This window comes from Sinohyriopsis cumingii, chromosome 1 (genome assembly GCF_028554795.1).
Source record: "Sinohyriopsis cumingii isolate HCF-2022 chromosome 1, ASM2855479v2, whole genome shotgun sequence".
Taxonomy (NCBI): Eukaryota; Metazoa; Mollusca; class Bivalvia; order Unionida; family Unionidae; genus Sinohyriopsis; species Sinohyriopsis cumingii.
The window spans coordinates 118,212,861-118,236,515 of NC_142961.1; the positions used below are offsets into that span (position 1 = coordinate 118,212,861).

At 34.5% G+C, this 23,655-nt stretch overlaps 2 protein-coding genes across 4 annotated transcripts in view; one reads left to right on the forward strand and one right to left on the reverse strand.

Moving 5' to 3' along the window:
• Nucleotides 1-324: 324 nt before the first annotated feature.
• Nucleotides 325-18,573, reverse strand: LOC149807727 (uncharacterized). 3 transcript variants are annotated; one of them, XR_016423345.1, is made up of 3 exons: nucleotides 18,219-18,573; nucleotides 1,743-9,001; nucleotides 325-1,639 (listed from the first exon to the last, which is right to left on the reverse strand). XR_016423345.1 is itself a non-coding variant. In XM_089969882.1 (2 exons), exons 1-2 carry the CDS (start codon nucleotides 18,466-18,468, stop codon nucleotides 8,160-8,162), a joined length of 1,092 nt encoding a protein of 363 aa, XP_089826008.1. In that variant the 5' UTR covers nucleotides 18,469-18,573; the 3' UTR covers nucleotides 325-8,159. The 3 variants fall into 3 exon arrangements, 1 of the variants encoding a protein (XP_089826008.1); XR_016423344.1 differs by having other exon boundaries at nucleotides 1,673-9,001; XM_089969882.1 differs by having other exon boundaries at nucleotides 325-9,001.
• A 377-nt stretch (nucleotides 18,574-18,950) lies between these two features.
• Nucleotides 18,951-23,655, forward strand: part of LOC149807728 (eukaryotic translation initiation factor 3 subunit E-like) — a 58,256-nt gene continuing 53,551 nt past the window's right edge. Inside the window, exon 1 of the mRNA XM_089969902.1 lies at nucleotides 18,951-19,068. Within this exon, the coding sequence (XP_089826028.1) occupies nucleotides 18,979-19,068 (90 nt within the window). The 5' untranslated portion in view covers nucleotides 18,951-18,978. The remainder of the gene's footprint in view (nucleotides 19,069-23,655) is intronic.

Genomic DNA, 23,655 nt, shown 5'->3' on the forward strand with positions numbered 1-23,655 from the left:
AGTTGATACTGATGTCTAGCATTGGGGCATCATGCCATAGACATGTAGCATGATATTCCACCCAGTCACATTATCCTGACACCAGGCCAACCAGTCCTAACACTAACCTCTTAACACAGTGCCTAGCAATGCAGCAGTTAGTACCTTTTTTATAAGTCTTTGGTATGACTCGGGCGGGCTTCAATCCCATGACCTACCACATCCAAGGCGGACTCTCTAACCACTAAAGAACATGTCATCACACAAGGTCTTCTGAACTATGACCAGTAAAGCTCAACACAATAGTTTTAATAGAGCAGTGAAGGAAAAAAAAAATTATTGCAGTGAATTTGAAAGTTTATTTCTTGACCTACTGATATATGATTGCAAGACCAACAAAATATAGAGAAATATTTGGATAACAAAAGCATTATACATATACAATAAAATAAATAGTTCTTACTGGTACATTTCAAAACATTCATGCAAATAAAACTTCGCTTTCAACAATAGAGTTGTACAAATGTGATTTTGTGTTCACCTATGTATTACTTGTTTGAGTTCTACAATTATGATTGATAGTGTAATTGATGATTATAATCATTAAAAGCATTACACATACTTCATGTGCTTATTTTTTATGTATGTTTATCAAGGGTGATGTATAACAATATATATTTGCAAAGCTTCAGTTCTTATGTATATAAATCATCTTAAGCAACATTTTGCATATGATGGTTGAAACGTAATTTAAAGATGGCATAAAGAAAACGATGGATTCAACATATAGCAACTTGGAAACTTGTCATTTGAGTCACTTCTAAGTCGAGACCAAAAAAAAAAACTACATCGGCCATGATCGGCTGTCAAATAATATGTCATGATCAGAGTCTGTGCAGTTGGTTTGACTTGTAAGCGAGTATGTAAGATGATTCTGAGATGAGCAAAATTTATGCTCTAGATTTCTTTTTCATACAATTATTTGGTATGAAGGCTTAAAAACTCGTGAACTCCCTTTCCAAATACAGTCTGGTTTTGCTTTATCTGGCATTCATTGGTCTTATAACAGCTTTTATACAATGCCACAAATGGGAACAATTTCTTAAACAGCTTTTAGAAAAAAATTACTGTATTCATTTTTCCCAACAATTGCCTTTATTTTTTAGTGGCAATGATTTGTCAGATAAACAAAATTAAGCTGTATGATTATTTTAATGTAACGGCTTATGATCGAGATTGTACAGTATTTTAATATACGGATTTACCTGTACATAGTGTTATTTCTTTTCACTCAATTTGTCATCAATAATTTGAATCACAAAATGTTAGTACGCACAATTTTTTTATCATAACTGGAAAGGAAGGTGTTAACTGGGAAGATACTATTTTGCCATAAATGATTTGATAAAAGTATTTAGTATCATTTCCTCACATAAATTTAACACAAAAATAATCTGAGTGACAGTAATATCATGTTTAATAATGAAAAATGACTGCAATAGTCCACTTCTATTAATGTCGTTCAGACTTATTTATTATCAGTAGATATAGCCCGTTGGACCTATTTATTATCAGCAGATCTAGCCTGTCGGACCTATTTATTATCAGCAGATCTAGCCCATCGGACCTATTTATTATCAGTAGATCTAGCCTGTCGGACCTACTTATTATCAGCAGATCTAGCCTGTCGTACCTATTTATTATCAGTAGATCTAGATTTTAGCAAGACTGTATGACACGTCCTCCATTAATCCCCGTTGGACCTGTTTATTATCAGTAGATCTAGATTTTAGCCAGACTGTATGACACACCCTCCATTAATGCCCGTTGGGCCTATTTATTATCAGTAGATCTAGCCTGTCGGACCTATTTATTATCAGTAGATCTAGATTTTAGCCAGACTGTATGACACACCCAGCATTAATGCCCGTCAGACCTATTTATTATCAGCAGATCTAGCCTGTTGGACCTATTTATTATCAGTAGATCTAGATTTTAGCCAGACTGTATGACACACCCAGCATTAATGCCCATCAGACCTATTTATTATCAGTAGATCTAGCCTGTCGGACCTATTTATTATCAGTAGATCTAGATTTTAGCAAGACTGTATGACACGCCTTCTTGCAATGATATGTAGTTATACCAAGTGTCTCATCTTAATTTCAAAGGGTTCTGGAATTATCAAGTTGAAAGAAAAGTTTAATAGAAAACTTAAAATACCAAATCATGACACCAATCTTCAAGATAGGGCCTCAAATGTGGTACATGGAAGCAACACACCTGCTATTGATGATTACAAATTTTTAATGAAAATTCCATATTCAGAAAAATACTGCCAAATTACAGAAAATCTTATTGAACCAATTCTTGACAGAAGAAAATTCTGAAGTTTTTTATTTAGACACAAGTAGGAATAAAAGTTCTTCAGCACAAGTACGATAAACTGTTACATGGAATGTATTTTTTAAATGTAAAATATACAATGTCTATAACAAGAACTCAGTTGATTAGACTATACTTGGGTTCTAAATGGCATCAGAGATGAAGAAAGTAATAAAAATGCAGATAATTCTCAATGAACAAGGTTTATGTTGATTGTTTTAATGCCAAAAATGTTTAAGCAGTTAAAAGTTTTGAATTGTCTTTGTTCTTGTGTACAAATTTTGTTAAAGGCCATAGGAAAAAGTAATATGTATAATTGTTGGAGTACAGCGTTTATTACTTTTGAAAAACGTAATCTATACTTGATGCGCTGATTAGATTCCACAAATGTCATGTTTGTTTTCTTGATAATCAAACACTGCAGCTGGCATCTTAGCCCTTAATCACCGTATGGTCTATGATGTCAGAATGGACAAGTGTGATGAACAACTTGAAATATTAGACCATTACATAGGCCTTGAGTATAAGATTCTCCCTCCCCTTCCCTCCAACAGGAGCAAGAATATTTTTTTCAAACCATTTAAGGGCCAGAATTAAGAAGAAAAAAAAAGCAAATGGTTTTTCCCTTATCAATAATACACAATACCATGTATCATCCCTTGTTCTAAAACATTTCAAAGGTTAAAAAGCTAGTGAGTACAAATACAGAGCCGTGACTTTAAAGACATAAACTTGAATGTGTTATCAAATAAAATTAATCAAAAGAAATCAAATCATCACAAATCTTTCTAAACTCTCTACACAAAAAAAAAGGATTTAAACATTACTGTGATCATTTAGACAAGCATCTGGGGAAATGACAGCGCAAGCAAACAAGAAAGCAACACGGAGACAGAAGAAATTCTGGTGGAAATAGGTTTCATCTGCAGATTTCGTCATACTTTCCCTACTTTTTTAATTTAAATGTGTTTTAATTTGCTTGACGTATAATAATACTGTGGGCTTAGTACTGTACTTAATCTTAGAAGCTCTACAAGTTTTACAATATTAACATGTACAGACATACCGATATACTGTGAAATTACAAACAAAAACAAGATAAAAATAGTTCAGATAAGGAAAAAAACCCATTGTTAATTCTTAAGTCTATACTTGAAATCAAAGTATGTGAGTTTTAAGAGCACTCCTGAATGCCATCTCAGTGTCCAAGTTTGATGGGCAATTCATTCCAAGCAGCTGGCCCTTGGTATGCAAAACATTTTTTTTAGGACTTCCTTTTGACAGTAGGAATATGAGTGACACGTCTGAAGAGGAGGACTATCTAAGACGGGTACATATGTGGGTGGAGTGAAAGACAGGTATTTTGAACTGGAGGAAGTCAACAAAATGTAGCACTGAGAATAGATTTTACGCTTGATTCTGGAGTGAACGGGTACTCGAATGATGATCCAAGCAGTATTTTGAACTTTTTTAAGTTTCTGAAGTAAAGACAAACCAGATATAAGAGAATTACAATAGTTCAGTCTATAAAGTACCAAGGAACACATTTTAGTGGCATTAGTTGAATGAAAATGTAAATGGAACTGATGCATTTTAACTCTATATATGCAGCCTTGCACATGCTTATGAAATGTTAGTGGAATGAGACAACTACTGTCAAGAGTAATGCCTAGGTAGGTTTTTAAACTGATCACGAGAATTTAATGTTAGTGTTGCTGATACTTATTATATTAGGTACAGGATACGAATGAGAAAGTTGTTGTTCGGTGACCAGTATGGCTTCATCATTCGTCTGCATCTTGGTACACATCATCTGTGAATTCATGTCAGAAATGCACCTCTCTTTGACTTGAACTAGATGGCAGCATCTAGTTCATCTGGGTGGCTAGATTTGCATTTCCAGGTGTCATCAGTGTACAGTTGGTGAGACACCACATGAATATGACATCTGAGAGGGGCTGAGTGTACAGAATAAAGAGAACAAGCCCAAAAACAAAGCTCAACAGGGCTGGAATGTTTTCCATTTATGGACACAATTTGTGTCCTGTCAACCAAGTGTAACTTGAAACATAGGCTGAATCATGACTGTCAAATACACCCTGGAGATGGTGAAGTAATATACCATGGTCTATGGTGTCAAATGCTGCAGTCAAAGAGGATAAGGTCTGTAATTTTTCCACTATCCAATCTAATGAGAAGGTTGTAACTACTTTCAGTCGCTAAATGGATCAGGCCAGAGACTTGGTTTTATCCATTAGTTACATCATAGAGTGTGGTTTTCAAAATCACTAATCTGGTCAGTACCCTGAAGGAAGATGCCCATGCCTAAAACAGACTATTTAAATTCAGATGAGATACCAGCTGGGAGAGAACAACTTGTTCTAAGAATTTGTTCATGAACGGAAGGTTGGAAAACAGCCATGTTTTTTAAAATCATTTGGGTCAGTCACTGGTTTCTTCAATTAAGGTGATTGTTTAATACAAGACTTTTATAGAGGAAATAAATAAAAAGAAAATCAGAATGGCTGCTGAGACCAGGTAAACATCAATAATGTAAGAGCTGATTGTTAGGGCACATTAAACTGTACAACATATTTCATTTTTAATAGTGGAATTTTCAATACTGAACCATGACCTTGCCCTTCAAGACAGAATCCCAATATGGATATATTTGAATGATGATGGATACAGATATAAAGTTTTATTCCTATATTTGAAAACACACTAAAGTTACACAGTAAACAGGAAAATGTGGGAAATTTAAATAGTGAACCATGACCATGGTTCTGAAGAATTATATAAAAGCTAGTGTGGTAGGCAACACACCTTCTAATGATATACAGGCACCTGTATCTGGCCCAGATTCTGGAGTGCAGTCATTAACCAATCAAGTGATGTGTCAGCCATGATGACAGCAAAATGAACATTAGATAATGCACAGTCTGTGATGGAAACAATACCTATTCATCTTTGCTCGTTTTCTCTTAAAAACTGACGTGGAGAATGACGGAAAATAACAAAAGGTGGAGGCAGTTCATGTTTCATCAACTGAATTTATGGAATAAAAGAAAGTGTGAAATACAATGTCAAAAAGTGCATGAAGACTGTGTTTGGTTCCATTTAAATTTCATTCCATGTTATAAGCCAAATAAGCTTTAATAGATAAAAGCCAAAAAGCAACACCATGTTGGTGCAAACTCCTTAGATGAGAACCAGCTCTTAAGAAACATAAATTGGTACGCACTATTAAATTAAAATGATTATGATGAGAACCATTTTTCGGAAAATGAATTCAACATTTTGGTTAAGTGGTAAGGATCTTTAAAACCCTCAGTACGTGAATTGCTCTTACATAGTATCATGAATTGCACTTTACAATTCAAAATGACCAATTCTTATGTGCATGTATGGATAAACTTTGGTCAAGATCTTATAAAATAAATAGCACAAATAATACTTCAACCAATGAAAGAGATTTTCAAAGCAAACTAGATGGGGGAACAATGTCTGTGGCTCAGAATTTGATTACTGACAGTAATGCTTTACCATATACAGGTGCGATAAAACAAGTCTTCTCAAATTTTGTTGACTGCATGTCTCAATTTGCCACTTTTAATTTCCAGCTGGAGATGGCAATCAAATACTGCTTGTTCTAATGAAGTTAAAGTTACTCATATTTCATAATCTCAGTCACACATTATATTGGATGATCTTAGTCAAAGGTTTTGGAATTTCAAATAGCTTAGCATGGAAGATTTTCAATTTTTGGATTCCAATCTTAGCCAAGAAGTTGAAATTACTGATAATATGGGTCCCAAGAGAAATAACTGGAGACTATTGTCTGGAATCTTTCAGGACCATTTTGTTTTCCCCACACAGTGTAAAACCCTGTCAACATTGCCAGTTCGAAAATAACTGTACTTTTGTAAACATGTGTAGTTTTTCATTCCACCTCCCACTGATCACTTTTAACGCAACCAAATTGTAAATGCCACCATACATCAAATTTCATCTCATTCTTGTGTTGTCTATCCATTTCACTGCCCAACAAAAATTGGGCATATTGAACTTTTTACTTGTATAGTCATTGATTATTTGTATGCACTGATTCACTTTGCTTACAATCTATTTCACTAGTGATACAGTGATGTGGCAGATGCTGGTGAGTGATATCAGTATAATTAGAAGAAAAAAATTGATAAGTATGCAAAGTTTCATAACTTAACTTGAAACGGTTGAAAGTTATGAACTGAAAGAGTGGAAAGGTAAGTGTATGGAAACACAATAATGTTTACTAATGACTTTGAAGACAGAACCTCCAACATGGTACAAAATAGGACTAGAATTTAACAAATTTCTTTGTAGTCACAAGGACAAGCTGATTGAGAAAATTCCTAGTCCTGCTGAATCTTCTCTAGTCCTTCCCACAAAACAATGCCAGACATGTATGAAACTTTACTAGCCATCTTACTGTTTGAAATTATGAAAGTTACAAGTTCAACAGGAAATAACAGACATTAGGGTAGAAGACCACTGCTAAACTTGTGCCTTGCACAATGCACATGTTCATGATGAAGCACGTGTCATAAATACTTGCTTAATGCAGTGGTAGATCTGGGTTTGTACAGTTTGTTTGGAGTAATCTGTACAACAAACATCATAGACCCTGAAGATGCATAAGTGAGTACAGATGATAAGTGTACCAAATCTTAAACTTTTTCTTTTCTCTCCTTTTTTCTTAAAGCCAATTTTCAACACAAGATAGACTATACATGGAGCCATTATATTTTGGTGGAGGAAGAACCTGGGAAAACCCTAGGAAGAACCACTGACCCATGGGAAGCTACTAGCAAGCTTTCTCACATATACTAGTTGGCAAAGCCAAGACTAGATAGAACCCAGCAGTCAGCAGTGAGATGTCAGTGATCTGCAATGGTGAGCACATCAGACCACTCAGCCACCCAGGGCCCCAATCTTATCCCTTAATCTAGCAGAAATTGAAGTGTGATGCTAAAAGCAGTCTTTGATATGTCTTCTTTTTGAGAGAGTGTCTAAAAAATCAAATATGCACTGACTTATGAACAACTGCAGGACCTATTAAACTCAGTCTTTACACAGAGGTGGTTTATATAATAAGTTTAACCTAAGTGTAATTGGGATATCAATAGCACATGTGCATCTCACAAGGATCAATGTAAATTTCACTGATATGGTATCAAAATTTGCTTAACTTGGTCCCACTGTTTACAATCCAGTAGTTCTTGATTTAGAAATGTTATTCCTAGAGGAGAGTATATACTATATTTATCTAAACTCTGAAATCTTATCACAAGTTAGGTGTGCTGAATTTTCTACATGTTTTGTAAATCAGTCTATTTTGGATTAAGTCTTAGTAAGCAAAAATGTTAAGGCATAAAAACACTAAAAGGACGTCAACACCAATGATTTGTAAAACATGGTAGGCATGGCACAGCTCTCGGAACACTTGTAACACCTAGTCCAACAATGAAATACATCGACCCTGGTATTTGTTTTTTTGACACCCAAAACATAAATGTCAGTGTCACTGTCTAACACTGTAGGACTATTGTAACACCATGAATATTATCAAGTGTAGTGGCATTCAGTGGAAACAGCACATGCACAGGAGCAAAATGTCTAAATATTTTACATGTAGTATGAACTATTGTGTATTGGTTGGGTTCACACAACAGAGGACAAATTAATAAACCAAGTCAACAAATTAACAGCTGATCATATTCATAATGTATGTCTCTGGTCACTCAAGTTCATTATCACTGATAGTCTCCATCTGATTCACTAGAATTATGATATCTTGGTATTGGCCTCCTCATGGCCAGACTAGTGGGACCAGAGTCGTGTGCGAATGTGTCATCGTCCAGCTGGAGATTCTGAAGATGCATGCTAAGATCCTGCTCTGAGTTTGAAACACTACTTGGTGGGCTGTCAGCTGGAGTTTGTGGTGTCTGAGGTGTGTTATTAGGTGCAGGTGGAGACAGGTACGTGTCATCTCCAAGTCCTTGGTTCATAGCATCTCCAACCATTTGGAGTCCAACAGATTGTGTGTTTAGAATGTTTGTTCCATTGTTGACAGATGGGGTTTGGGACTCCCCACCATCTCCCCCTAATCGAGATGAAGTTGAATTTTCCTGGTATTTGATACCTGCCACACCTTTGATACCAGAAATATTGTGCAAGTCACGCCGAATTCTACGCCTCCTTGTGCGATCATTTCTGCGAAACTGAATCATGTTCTCAAGGTCTATCACATAGAGAAAGCCTGCAATTAAAAGTTCAAATTGCTTTTCTCCCTTTTTGTGCCGAGCTTCCAGTTCCTGGCTGGTTCTCTCTTCATACTGCCACCAGCCATTTCTTCCTTCGTAAAACCACTGATAACCCTCATCAAACAATGCAGCCTGGAGAGATTCTTTGCTCATCAGTTTAGGATCATCAAAGAAATCAGGAGGAATCTCTTGACGACAGAGTGCACATCGTTTACTCCTCTGGGCAACACCTTTGACACAAAGAAAACAGAAAATGTGTTTGCAAGGCAGCTGCACTGGGTAACTACACCCTTGGAGACAAACAGCACAGTCATATCCTTGGATGCTCTTGTCTGAAAAATAAAGTAAGGACACAATTAAGCTCTAGTCAATGCACAGTTGCTGTAAAACTTCAATGGCTGGGTCATGACCTAATGTGTGACTTGAGCAAAAAAGCAAATCAGGCCATAAAACATTGCAAATATTATGAGACTACAAACTTGGTGTCACATGGTATATTTCATGCAAGAAAGATTAACAAGAAATTTCAGCTTTCTGATCCACATGCTGAGGAGTTTCATGTAAATAAATAACTTCTGCCAAATACCTTATAAGCTGGGTTGTTCACACCTTTTCTGAAGTAATGACGAAATCTTGCTTGTCAATCTTATAATTCTGACATCATTTGCAGTTTGTTATTACAGCATTTATTCATTATCTCTTTCTCTCTCTCTCTCTCTCTCACTGCTCTGGTGGCCTAGTGGTTAGAGCATCTGCTTCGGTAGGTCGTGGGTTCGATCTCTGGCCGAGTCATATCAAAGACTTTAAAAAAATGGTACTAACAGCTGCCTCGCTTGGCGCTCAGCATTAAGAGGTTAGTGTTAGGACTGGTTGGCCTGGTGTCAGGATAAGGGGACTGGGTGGGACATCATGCTACATGTCTGCAGCATGATGCTCCAGTGCTAGACATCACTATAAACTGTCACACAACAGACATTGTAGTGATATGACTGAAATTATTTTAAAGCTACCTATGTTAAAAATCCAAATCCCTAGAATACACATTAATGTTTACCTTGGCAATAACTGCAAACAAATGTACTGCACAGAAGCAGATCAACCTTTTCTACAAGCATTAACTTAGAAAACAAGATCATTTTAAATGACTTTTTTGTATTATTGTCCAGATAAATTGAAATAATGACAGATGATTCTACAATTGATATCTAGCTGTAAATCACTGTTACCCAAGTATTTCCAAGGGTGGCATTCATGTATTGCAGGCATTTCAAATGTCATCATTAATGTCTAGCACCCCTCTCAATTCTGAAGGTGCACAGGTGTTTGGCATTTCATCCATAAAAATGATGAAAAGTTGAAGAAGAAAAATAAATTACCCGTATCAATACATGTATATTTGTAGTGCCAATAAAGGTATTTATTTCTGTAGTAACATTTTAAAATGAAATGTTAAATCCCTGTGTAGGTATTTACTCCTCCACCATGGAGCTTCATTGCAGAGTGTGAGCTCTACTGTAGTGTAAGATTGCCAATTAACATAAAATTCTCACATTTCAGGACATTTTCATGAATAATAAAATGAAATATAGATTCAAATCTTGTTCTCACTTCATTAATTAATACCTTTGTGGAGAATCCAGTGCACAACTAGGGCTTGCATAACTTGGCCACATGTGCAGGACACCACTAGCACCAAAAACAAAAACAGTAATTTAAAACAACCTTCCAATACTCTGGAACAGTTCTGTGGAACAAGCTTCCACTACATGTAAAATCTGGGGCCGGCCCCCCCCTCAACATTTCTGAGCTAGAATCTGATGCAATAGGGCCTACTGCATACATGTTCTGGAATTATGGAGGGTGGGTGGGATCTATGAGCAAAATTGTAAAGACAACTGTTTAAACCAAGACACACTTCTGATGCTAGTGAACATCACCACTGCTGATCCTGTAACACTTAGCTTATTTCTTTTCATAGTACAGCAGTTACTGTGTGACGCATAATAGTAAAAATATAGTTCCCTTTTGGGCAAATGGAATTGGGGTTGGGGCATCTGTAATTTTAGTCAGGGCTTGTGAGTTTTTAGCAGTCAAAGTCACGAGTCTTTGTCTGAAAAAAAAATCTTTGAGACCCTCTGCTCTTGCACATAGATTTGTTATTTAATGAATGAATGCATCTTCTTTTAATCATAATTTATTTGAAATTCAATAAGACAATGAACTTAAATTTACTATACTCTTTATATTTCCCAATATACAAGACACAGTAGCACGTGGTTAGTTATCTTTTATGAATAATGTTCATGCAGCAAATGGCAAAATATGCCTTAGTTTTAAATAATTCTCCATACATCTGTGATTGGATGTCAAATGAAATCATACATTATCTTAATGAATGAGAATTCATGCAGGGATTAACTACTGGTACCTGTGTGATTTCTTTCACAGTAAGTTCAACCAAGTGTGAATGTGATTCTTTTTTTTCTTATTTGTTTACATTTGTTGTACTTTTCACAGTGGGAGTTCAACATATTACAAGCTTTCAAAAGATCCTTACAAAAATAACATCACATGAACTTCAACTGAAATAAGAACATTAGTGCATCTGTTTGTTTTTGTTTTGATTGGTTTTAACGACATTTTTAACATTTTATTGGCTATATCATGCCAAGGAAATGGAAGATAAATGCCTTGATTCCAGTAATGTATTATTAAAAAATAAAAATAAAATTTAGATTCATTATGCAAGACAAAGTAGTATCAAGTTCACAACACATGACACAATGGTAATATTATCTAAAATTTGACCTGCCATTATGTATGAAAACATGATATTTCTTGTAAGCAGCAAACATTTATAACTGACAAAATTAACAGATTTGTTTCAGTATAAAAAAGTATGAAACTTACTCCGGAGGGAGAATGCAATCAATAAGTGTCCGAACATGTGTGATTTTGTTTCGCTTTCATTCAAGTGTGAATGTGATTTTCTATATAAGCTGGTTCAACATCTTTTCAAAATCATATAAACTTCAACAGAAATAAGAGCATCATGAAAGCACCTGTAGTTTCTGATCATAAAGAAATAAAAAAGCACTGACAGTTTGATGCTTCATACAACATCTAGTAATAATAAAGTCCACGTATCTTTGATCTTACAGCTGATGCTATCTAAAATTTAATTTGGAAACATAAAACTGTGCACGTTAAATTTTTCGGGCAATAACTTTAAAGATAAACAAGTGCCCCACCATGTACTCTTTCTCTTAGTGAAACTCTTTAGTGCATACTTGCAGGGGTGACAAACAGCAAACCACACACTTTATGAAGACTTTTTCAAGTTTGCAATGATCATCACATGTGACGCCACAAGAATGCATGGTGTGCAGAGCTATGATCGGTAAGAAGCTACAGCTACTCTATCAGACAAATGGAAAGAAAGGTGGCTTTTTCATAATTCTCTCCACCCCACAATATTGTGTGGAGAATTGAAAAGCAAAGTCATGCAAGCGATACCCACATCATGTACTGTATACATATACCGATACTCACTTATGAGTTCAACTGCAAGCTGTACAGACCAGAAGCTGCTGTTGAATGATGCGCTGGCAGATCTACGTTTTTGCAGTTTCTTAGCAGTAATCAATAGAACAAACAGCACAGACCCTGATCTGCAGGTGCATTATACTCCAGTAAATTGGGATCTTTCTGTTTGTAATTTGACAAGGCTTTTATGTGAATAAATGGGTAGATTTTTTGTGTTAATAATGTACTTCTTTCTCAAGATAACACAATAACACAATTATCCCCCCCCCCCCCACATACAACTTGTGAATCTCTAAATAAAGCATATGACTTTCTCCAAACAAAGAGCTGAGACCATGGTATACAAATTTTTAAAAAACCACTTTAACTTAACTCTTTTTTTTTTGGGGCACAGTAATTAGGGGTATGACTTGAAGATATGAGGATTTTCTTTTGGGAGGGAATCTTGTCACAAGGATCCTCAATAAAAATATCATGACCCATCTTAGTCCTACAGCAAATGTGGACTGTATATAAAATATCAAAAATACATACTGAAACAATATTGTGAAGGGATCTATCTAAGACAAAGCACTTCATGCATCCTTGAATTCAACTGCTAGTCTTAGACCCTCAGCCTGTGCATAATGTGGACCCTTAGTAACTAGACCTGAATCCTGTGAATGTACAGTTTTTCCTAACATTACTTTTTTTAAAAAAAAAACAAACAGAAAGAGAGAATTACAGGCACATAAAGAAAAATTAAAATTCTTATATTCAAAAACTTAAAATAAAGTGAAACTTTTGAAAGGAATAAATATATAATAATAAATACAGTCAATAAGGTTTACTAACAATTTACTGATTCCTTGAAGATCATAATTTTATGCCTGCTAATTGACTCGCTTTTATCTCACCTCAACACCCAAATTCTAGAGATTGAGGGTCCAGGGCTTCCAGTTTCAAAGGCTTATGGATAGCTTTGTTTCCAACTTTCTCCCTTTATTTGCTCTTTCTTTTTCATTTTTAAGCGAACATGTGTATTAATGTTATTTCAGACAGAAAAACGGGATTCAACTGAACCCTTCATCCAGGAGTCCTGGACCTAGAGTCTAGAAGGGTCCAGGCAAGAAAAGATGGAGGCCATTCATCTGTAAAAATCAAGACAAATAAAGAAGTCATACTGATTAATTATTATTCTTCTAGTTTTACATCAATTTTCACACTGCCTGCTAACAAAGTTATGTTGTGGAAGAAGGCTAAAGGTAAATGAGAACAAGAACTGCAACAGAAAATTTCTGAATGCAGTTCTGTTCTTGTACTCCTAGTTATTTGACATTTCACTGGCAATGATGTTTCTATCAAAGCGCTGCTGCAATTCAGATACATGTACATGTATATCATTGAATTAAAAAAATGTCAGCACCTTAAAAAAGTCACATAACAGTGGTCAAACTGCTAATATTCTAGTCTCTGATTATCAATCTGCATAAATAATTGTCAACACAAATTTTTCATGACCTCCTTCTTTAAGGCATTGGTTAGGAAATTTGTTCACTGCCAAAACGGCATGCTATTGTATTTCCAACAGCAAACCATAAGTTCTCTAAGTTGTAAAAAATTTTAACCAGCAAGAAAAATCCATAACAATGAATACAAAAAAATATGACTGTAAAGAAAATGCTATCTAATTAATGATTAGGCATGGATATTTTGACTAAGGTGATTTGCCCACTTTTGCTCCAAACTTTTATCAAACGAGGAAATTAATTTTGTTGATCATGTTGGAACACAGAATTGTAAATTATGAGTGACAATTGTCCTCAACAACAAAAGAGAAAATGGACCAAATAGTTTACCTTTCACATGTACCATGTATTTGGTATCAGGAGAATTACAGTATGTTGGGCCGAGAAAATCACTATACTGCATCGTAACTGCAGGTGAGCCAACACATGTGAGGGCATCCATACTTAACAACTTTGTATCGCAGCATACCTGCCCGAAATTGATAAGAACAGTATTTATCTTCTTAGATACAACATTCAACCATAACTTGTTACAGTAAAAGGCTAATACGTGAGTTGACGTTAACAGATCAGTGTGATGCGGTGCTACATGATCATCTAATCTCATTGTTTAATTATTCAAACACAACTGAATTATTATCTATTTTTCCCCTTTATATGATGTCAATCAAATGTAACGCACAAGATTCATGTTATAAGAAAGTACTCCAAGTTTCAAAAACTTAAGTATCCATAGGGTGATCTAGTTGAAAATTTTAGTGGCCATGGCAGTTCAAATCTGAGATTCCAAGCCCCAATATCTCAGATGGCTTAGACACTGACAGCAGAAATCAATTAAGTGACATTAATTAACTGTAAAAGATGACCAAAAGTGCAGGTTTTAGTAAAGGCAAATTAAAGAGAAATCATTAACAGTGTAAGGATATTTTCCATAAAACCATACACCATTATCTACTGTTGATCTATCTGACAAAACTGTAAAGCTACCATCTGTAAGCCATCAAATTTCTCTTCCTGCAATTCTCCAAACCATGGACATATACTACCTGATGCCAAATTTACTAATTAAGGGCCCTAATCTTTCTATTCCTCTGATTATAGTTTATATTAATAAAGCCACAGCTGTATCTGCATTTACGGTAGTTTAACTATTTCAGTGCCATCTTAAATTTTCATATTTGTCTCTATGTTAGCTTTTTCCCAGATTCATACCATTCTCTGAGGTCAACTGCAGAGGTCATGATATTAGACTAGTCCCTCCTAAACTGTCAACCAGACCAGTCACCAATACAGATAACAAGTTAATGTAGGTACCATCCGTCTTGTAACTGAAAAAGTATTATGTACATGCTTGCTTATAAAACAAGTCCAACTGCAACTGCACAGTCCAGATCTGCCATCACCTTACGCATTGGCAAATGTGGGTCTGTGCAGTTTGTTAAGTGATCAGTAGAATAAACAAGCCCTGATCTGTAGGCACATTCCACTACAGCAGATCAGGATCTTTGTTTGCAGTTTGACTCTTAAGTCAACTTATAAATGAGCATACACTGTATATGGTAAATTAAATTGCATCTGTCTATCTTAGCATTGTATATACTTGTAATTAGAAAGTTTTTGTTTCATTATACAGTTGCTGCATTATGAATCAGAAGGTCACTAAAGAATGGCTGGTTAAAAAATGTTCTCTGCCAACTGTTAATTTTTACTCACTGATGTCATCACTTTAGTCACAACTTGCAATTATTCCGTGTGAGCAAGTAATGTGAGAACTAGCCAAGTACAAGGTCCAGTTTGTAAATGTTGTATTTTTTGGCTCAAGTATAAACTTAATAACAGGACATATATTTGAATTGCTGTGTTTGATAAAATCAATATTCATTATATCAATGTCAACTCTGCTAGGGCTGCAAACAGACTGTCTATGGCTACCAGGTTCACAAAAACACAGTGTAAACACCAAAACTCACCTACATGATTATATCCTAAATACCACAGTGACTGGTTGTAACTATTTCAGAACTTTGATAATATATTAATTATATAATTAAGTAGCATGTATTTTGTTTCTGACACTAAGTGATACAACAGCAAATTTTACAGGCAAGAACTGGAGAGCAAACTAATATGTAAATACACATTACCTGACCAGAACTATGAAACCAGTGTATTTTTATTTTTAAAGAAATAAAAGTAAAATGTTTATTATTATGAACTATTAAAATTTTTATATATGTTTGTGGAGGTATCTACATTTTTTGGGAACTTACCAAAACAAAGGTAATGCATATACAAGAACAAACAGCAAAATTACCAGAAAAACAACAACAAAAATTATAATTATATTAAATTGTTGTATTGAATTTCTAAGATTTATTCTTCACTTTTCATGTTGTGTTTCATTTTCCCATGAATTTTGTTTTGTATTTTGTGATGGTGTGAATTGTTCCTCATTTATAACGAGTCTGAACTACATAAATATATAGTTGTGAAGAAAATATATGTGAATGTATTAAACATACAAGATTGATTGTCTCAATAAATTGAAATTGCTGTAAAAGAAATAAATATCACATTTCATCAAAAGCTGTATACTGCTGTTGGACTTAAATATTTTGTATTACAGTGACTTTTTAAATGTATCCTTGCATACCTTTATGGATAGAGTTATAAACAACATTAGATTTTATCTTACATGCTATAGAAAATATAAAATGTATATGTAATAAGAACATTCTTCTACTGACACATTATTACAGCTGGCCTTATCATGAAAAGGTAAATCCAACCAAGTAGGTCATACGCATGCACACAAAAAAATGGTTTTTTTTCTGAGAAAGAAAATGTTTTCTATCTGCATTATAAACAACATGGTATAATTGTCAATACTGATTTCTGCATATACTGGACATAGTTTTAATTAAATACCTTCTATTTTAATAAAGGGGCCCCGAGTGGCCGAGTGGTCTAAAGCGCTTTCCATTACGGATCATTGCCATCTCACCTCTGTCTGCGTGGGTTTGAGTCTCGATTCGGCTAATGTGGGTATGTGAGAAAGCTTGCCAGTAGCTTCTCATGGGTCGGTGGTTCTTTCCGGGGTTTTTCACGGGTTCTTCCTCCGCCATTAATACTGGCTGCCATGTATAGCCTATCATGTGCTGAAAAATGGTGTTTAACCCTATAACAACAACAACAACTTTTAATAAATAATATTATTTATAACACTATATGTATTGTAACTATTAATTATTAATTGATGTTGATTACTAATTTGTTTCCAAATAGGCTGCCCATGTAGACTCGATTTGTGACATGAATTAATGAACACATCCAGAGAGTCTGAGACGAATGAGCTGACCTTATGAAAAGTATTTTGGACAAAACTGAAATGTCAAAATCTTGAGTCATACAGTAAATAAAAGAAGGTTTAACTGTCAACTGCATGTAGCTGTAGTGATGATGGTGAACCATGCTATAGTCAAAACTGTTACTCAAATGACAATATGTATTTAAATTTAACATATTATTTTTTTTATTCTTTCATTTCTTGATCTCCAATATTTATTTTCCATTCTTTTTGTGTGCTGGTTTCTTCCTGAGCATCATAGGTGCAAGATTTCTGACTTTCCATTGTTTTGTCACATATTTGCTGTTTTCAGAATGAAGCTTCTGAATCCTTTGTAGGTCTTTGTCTTCATTCATTAAACCGTGTCTCCCACTGCATCTTCATATTATGAAACTGTCTGTGGCTGTCAGCAAGTCAGTCTTTACCAGTCCCATGTAATCCACTTTTCAAGTTTTTGAACTGCCCATCTTTTCAGAGGACAATATTTTCAAAGTGAAAATGTACATATTTAAATCTGAATTATGATTAGAGAATTATCACAATATGTTTTATATATATATATATATATATATATATATATATATATATATATATATATATTATAATAGTTCACACATGTACATTTTTGAGCTTTCACTTAAAAGTATGTTATATCAAAAGGATAATATTATTTTCTCAAATGTATTTATTAAAGATCTATTTCCAATTTACAATCTACTCTATCATATAATTAAACTTAAATTATCAAACTTATGAAATACACATACATTGATACTCTATGTACAAAATAATTTAAATGCATTTCAGTGCTTGCACTATGTTTTGGTGTTTTGGTGCATTTCAGTGTCTTTATGCATTATGTGGCTACCTTATGACATAACAGCCCAGTTTCAGCAAATTCCAACTTTTCAATGGGGTGGGTGGGGTGAGCTTTGATTTCACATCAAGATGTAGCTATTCATTTATCTAACAACCAGGTAGGAAAGGTCCCAGGAAACTCTAAGATATATGTGAATTGTTCAAACGTTATTTTTAACCTTTGTAATAATTTCCTGTTTAATCTCATTACCCGTCTTTGGAAAGGTATAACGAAGAAACAAAGATACAGAATGAAAGAAAAAGTAAAAAAAAATGAAGAAAAATTATCACCTCTGTCTTTCTCTTCAGGTGTATCCTCTACATCTGAATGAGCTGAAGCGTCCAAAGTATCCTCTACTGTTTTTGCCCCTTCAAGCCGTGTATGAAGTAACGGTGGTGACAAATTCTGGTCGTTTGGTGGATCATTTTTTTCCATTCTTAATCCCTCCGAAGAACACTTTTCCATATCGGACGAAAAGCTAGACCCTGCGCCACCAGAGTCAGCGGCTGCATCGACAAGGTCTGGTTTCGATGGGTTCATTTTAAAGCAAAAGTATGAACAAGCGTCATCCAAATTCCACTGTTATAACAAACCATGAAACATGTCAAGTTTGACAGACCCATCACTCGTCTTGTATGTTGTATGACAAACATGCATGGAAATTTTATTCGTATTTATTATCTATTACACGTGGTGGGGACAAAACGAATACTATAACAATAATTGATAATTTGCTAGTATTTAAACTTTTAAAACGATATCAATATACTGGATATTTTATTATTCATTATTGCTTAGATACGACTCCAGCGTAGAGAAAACTGTCTCAGCCTATATGGTAAATACAAAACTAAACTTTATCAGAAACGGAATACTCTAATATTTATAGTCGAAAAATCATTAAATCTATATTTAATATAGTACAGTCTATTTTATTACTAACTTACATTGAAATTTTCTATTATAGACCATAGATTATTTATTATTTATATATTTAGACAAAATGTCCTTTTCGATTTATTTCTTTTACAAGTGGTCCATATTTACAAGATGGCTGAGTTCGATTTGACCACGCGGATGGGACAATATTTAGACCGTCATTTGGTCTTTCCTTTATTAGAATTCTTATCTGTAAAAGAGGTAAAAGACAATACTTATGAATATATCAAAGTATGGATCGAAACTTAAGTTTAAATGGTCAGATTTCGTAACACTTGACCCCAACTGTTCTTGTTACTGTTACCTCCTTTTTCTGATTTAAAAAAAATAATTAAAAATCCAAAACTACTGGTGCGTAAAAAGGTTGGAATCAGATAGTTTTTAATGCAACCATCAGCATTATTTTATTCGGCTTTTGATTTTAACTATTCCTACAACGTAAGACACGTCATCCGATATTTGTTTTGGGTGGGTGGGTGATGGGTATTGCTGCCTAACTAACGGGGCTGTGTAGTGTGTTTTATGTCGACTAGCAGTGTAACGAAAGTCAAATTTTCAGGAATATCACTCACAACTGGCAACCAATAACGAAGCTTTTCTGCAAATTAATGGAATGTTTTTGCCAGATATTACTTATCATGATGTCTTTTCTCTAATAAATTGAAATTCTCACAAAAGAAGTGGACCTGTTTTCAAGTTTTGTTCGCTTACATTTCAGCTGGCTGGAAAGCAATGAAAGCGGGGAATGCTGAAATCGGGTTAAGTTGAAATATTAATTAACGAAATTAATACAAATATATAATGCCTATTGGAACTGTAAAGCAACGTTTTGTTTCATTCAAGAAACATATCCCCCACATGAACCTACTCAAACATACTTTGGCATACCTTGACTACAGTCAGATTTTACGATTTAAATGTATGTCAACAGAACATGAAAATGCGTCCATTTGCAAGCGTATGGTTTTCATTCCACCAGGATAAAAACAGCACAGTTAATTACATACCAGTTTGTGTAAGAGTGTTCATATGGGCTGCCAGGTGTGTGAGATATTCCTGAAACTTTGATTACCTGTTCCAATGCCAGCCGACATCGGAATACGCTATACAAGCCCATTATTTGGATAGTAATCCATAGAAACTAAAACAAAAATAACATGCTATGTCTTACATTGTACGACTGTTAGACCCCTTCCTAATCCTACACTGTAAGACATTGGTCCAAATATATTATGGGAACTAAAGCTTTAACAGATTTTGAAACCACCTAATTGTGTTAGGATATTCTTTTGTAATGAAAACTTCTTCAAGGAAAAATACATTAGAGTATATATATTGTTCAACTTGACAGTAAGAGAAAATGGGTCGCTTAGTCCATTGCTGCATATTGCAGATTCCTCCAGGATTGCTGTAATCAGCATCATTTTCACCAACTATATATATATATATATATATATATATATATATATATATATATATATATATATACACACATACATACATACATTACATATATTCATACATACACACACACCTATAATATAAGACATTGACCCTGATATATATATTTTTCAGTTGAGGTCTTACCACCTAAATAATGGCGCTGTGTCGACTAACATAACAAGAAGTCAAATTTTCAGGAATATCTCACACTTGGTTGCCCATATTGACACTTTTCTGCATATTAAAGTAATAATGTTTTAGTCAGACATTACTTACTCAGATGTCTTTTTTCTAATAAATTCAAATTCTTGCACAAGGAAATGGACCTGTTTTCCAGTTCCGTTGGCCTACATTCAGTTGCCAGGAATGCCAAAATCAGATTAAGTTGAAGTATGTTTCTTTAATGAAATGAATAAAAAATGTATTAATATTGAAGAATGTGTGTAGATAGCTTCATTTCGTTTAAGATTTTTATTATCCTAAACAATGTCAGTATATGCGGCTTCATCCCATTCCAGCCACCTCTGTCCACATGGGTTTGAGTCTCAGGTTCAGCCAATGTAGGTATGGGAGAAAGCTTGCCAGTAGCATCTTTGGTTTGAAAGTTCTTACTGGTGCTATCCAGGGTTCTTCCTCCACCAGTTATACTGGCCACTATGTATAGCCTATCATGTTTGTTCCAGTGCTATGTAACAGCACAATGCGAGATATAGGTTTATATCAATAAAATAGTTGCTGTTGATGTCATTTGCATCGACAAACTATTGCACATTAACAGACACATGTTTTGACAGGTGATTGACTAGTATCCCTTTCCCAAGTAAGTATCTATCACTGCCCGATTTCTGCAAGTTATCCTTTGATGATAAAAACATGCAAACTTGTGTTTCAAAACTTCAACATATGTAGCTAGCAATTTTTGTTTTAAGAATAGAATTGGTAACAAGAATATTTTAACTGATGTGTGTACATTTTTTTCTTCATAAAAATCACCATAATAGAACCTGTCATGTGGAAATAGTGGCAGACATATGTATGTACATCTGTAGTTGTTCACACACCCCTTTGCTGAAAATGGACTTGTCTAGGAAATGGAAATGGATCTTGAACATGTCCGTCTATTATACTGAAAACTTCCGTTAAGCATGCAATGTGCAGATGATGACAGTGTTAGGGCCACTCTACTCAAAGTCAGGTTAGAATTATAAATGAATGAATGAACTGACAAGTTCCTTGCACTTTTCATCACATTAAAGGTTTCCATGATTGAAATTGGAAAGAGGGTACTAACGAACGGGTTGGTATAGTCAGACTATACATCCGAATCTAACAACCTTGGACAATTTTTTGTGACTATGGAAAGAAATTTAAAAAATTGGGCTTATTTCAATTTCAACAAGCTCTCTAACCTGAATAATGACATTAGTACCAAGCTCATGGAAAATTTGAAGTGTCGCGTTGAAGAGCGATTGAACAATGATGTCATGAACCTCCTGTGCAGTCTCAAAGATCCATCTGTCGCCCCGTCAAAAACTACGCTAAATTTCGCAGGAAATCTAGCGACTCGTCTGTTTGAAGTCAACGATGTAGAAGATGTCATCGAACAGTCGTCAAATGATGCTGAAAGTGTGAACTTGTCTCTTCAAGATGAATTGAATTTGTTGCTTCAAAAAGATGGATCATCAATTGCAGTCGGAGGGCAAGACAGTTTCAAATGGCTTAAGTCTGAATTCATGCTCTTCAGGAACTCTGGCCAGCGCACTGAAAATCTCCAGAAGTTGTACAACGCAATTCTATCCATTAAACCGACATCAACAGATGTTGAAAGAGTTTTTTTCGGTCTGTACGAATTTCTGTACAAAATTAAGATCGCGTCTCTCAGACAAGTCGCTTAATGCACTTGTATTCTTGAAATATTATTATAAGAAGTAAAAATGTATTGATTTAGAACTTATCATGAAAGATATATAATAAAATGGTGTTCATCACAAAAATAAGCTATTGACTGTAAAATTAGTGAAAATATGGAGAGAAAAAACAGTAAACAGCTGTTTTTCAAAAATGACTTTTTCAGAAACCCTATTTATACTTCTTAAGCTGTTGATCATTTCTGTTAATTGGTGTTTGAAAAGTTATGAATTTGCTATATATTTGGTAAAAACTTATGTGTTACATATTTTTAAGCCATGAGAATGATGTCACTCAGTATCTGTAGAACTTACGTCATGTTGGCATTATGCATCTGACAAACTTAATTACAAACTATGATAGCGCAATAAAATGCCAGTGCTAAATTCAGTGACTATTTATTTTTAATAAGTATATTGTTGAAATTTTTAATAAATCGACTTTATCTCCACATAGAAAAGAAAAGTCTGATGAATTACAGTTATGCCAACATGACTGCCACACTGTAAAGTATGAAAATTGATGTACATGTAAACTGTATACATTTGATAGTAATAAGTATACATAATGAAATAATAATATATAAAATAAGAAAACATACTACACAGGTAGTTATTATTAGAAATCCGAGTGAGCGTCAGATTTCACACACAGAAGTTGAACTATGAAATTAAACTCTTTTCATTATCAGACAAAGAAATAGTGCAGTTTTGATTATGATTTGATTGGTTGTTTCGGGCCACCCTGATCTTAATAAATTCTTGTTATAAAAAATATGTCAAAAGTTCTGGATGCATGCAAAATGAAAAAAATTTTAAAAAAACATTTTTTATGAAAAGAAACTGCAAAACAGTTATACAGCCATACACTGAAGTAAATGGAGAAAAACTATACAAATTACAGGTAAACCATACTACATGTAGCTGATACCTATGAAAACATACAGAACAATGCTATGTTGTGGAATTTGAGAGATGCTATACAGTGAAGGCTGTATTATGAGTTCATTCATTTGTGTGAAAATATACAATGAAAAAAACAGTGAAGCACATACTATTTAACCAATGCCTAACGTTCCACCAAGTACATAGACAAATAATACTTCCTTGTATTTTTCAATCCTATCAATAAACTGTTGTAATGAAGCTATAGCCCATTTCATGCAGACTTCGGTGAACTTTGTAATTTGCTCGGAATTTTGATCATGTGGCGGGTGGTCTGCTGACCGTAATAGCCACAAGATAGGTGGTGGACAAAATGTGGCTAACGCTTCAGCATCAGCATCAACTTCTGTAACTACTTCAACATCGTTTATCGAGTTGAAAAATGCATATTCAACAGTGATGCTGCCGCAGATATTGACGAAATTTAATATTTTCTGGAAACCAGGGCGGATTTCAAACCGATATGAGAGAGTAGCTTTGAGCTGTTTACATC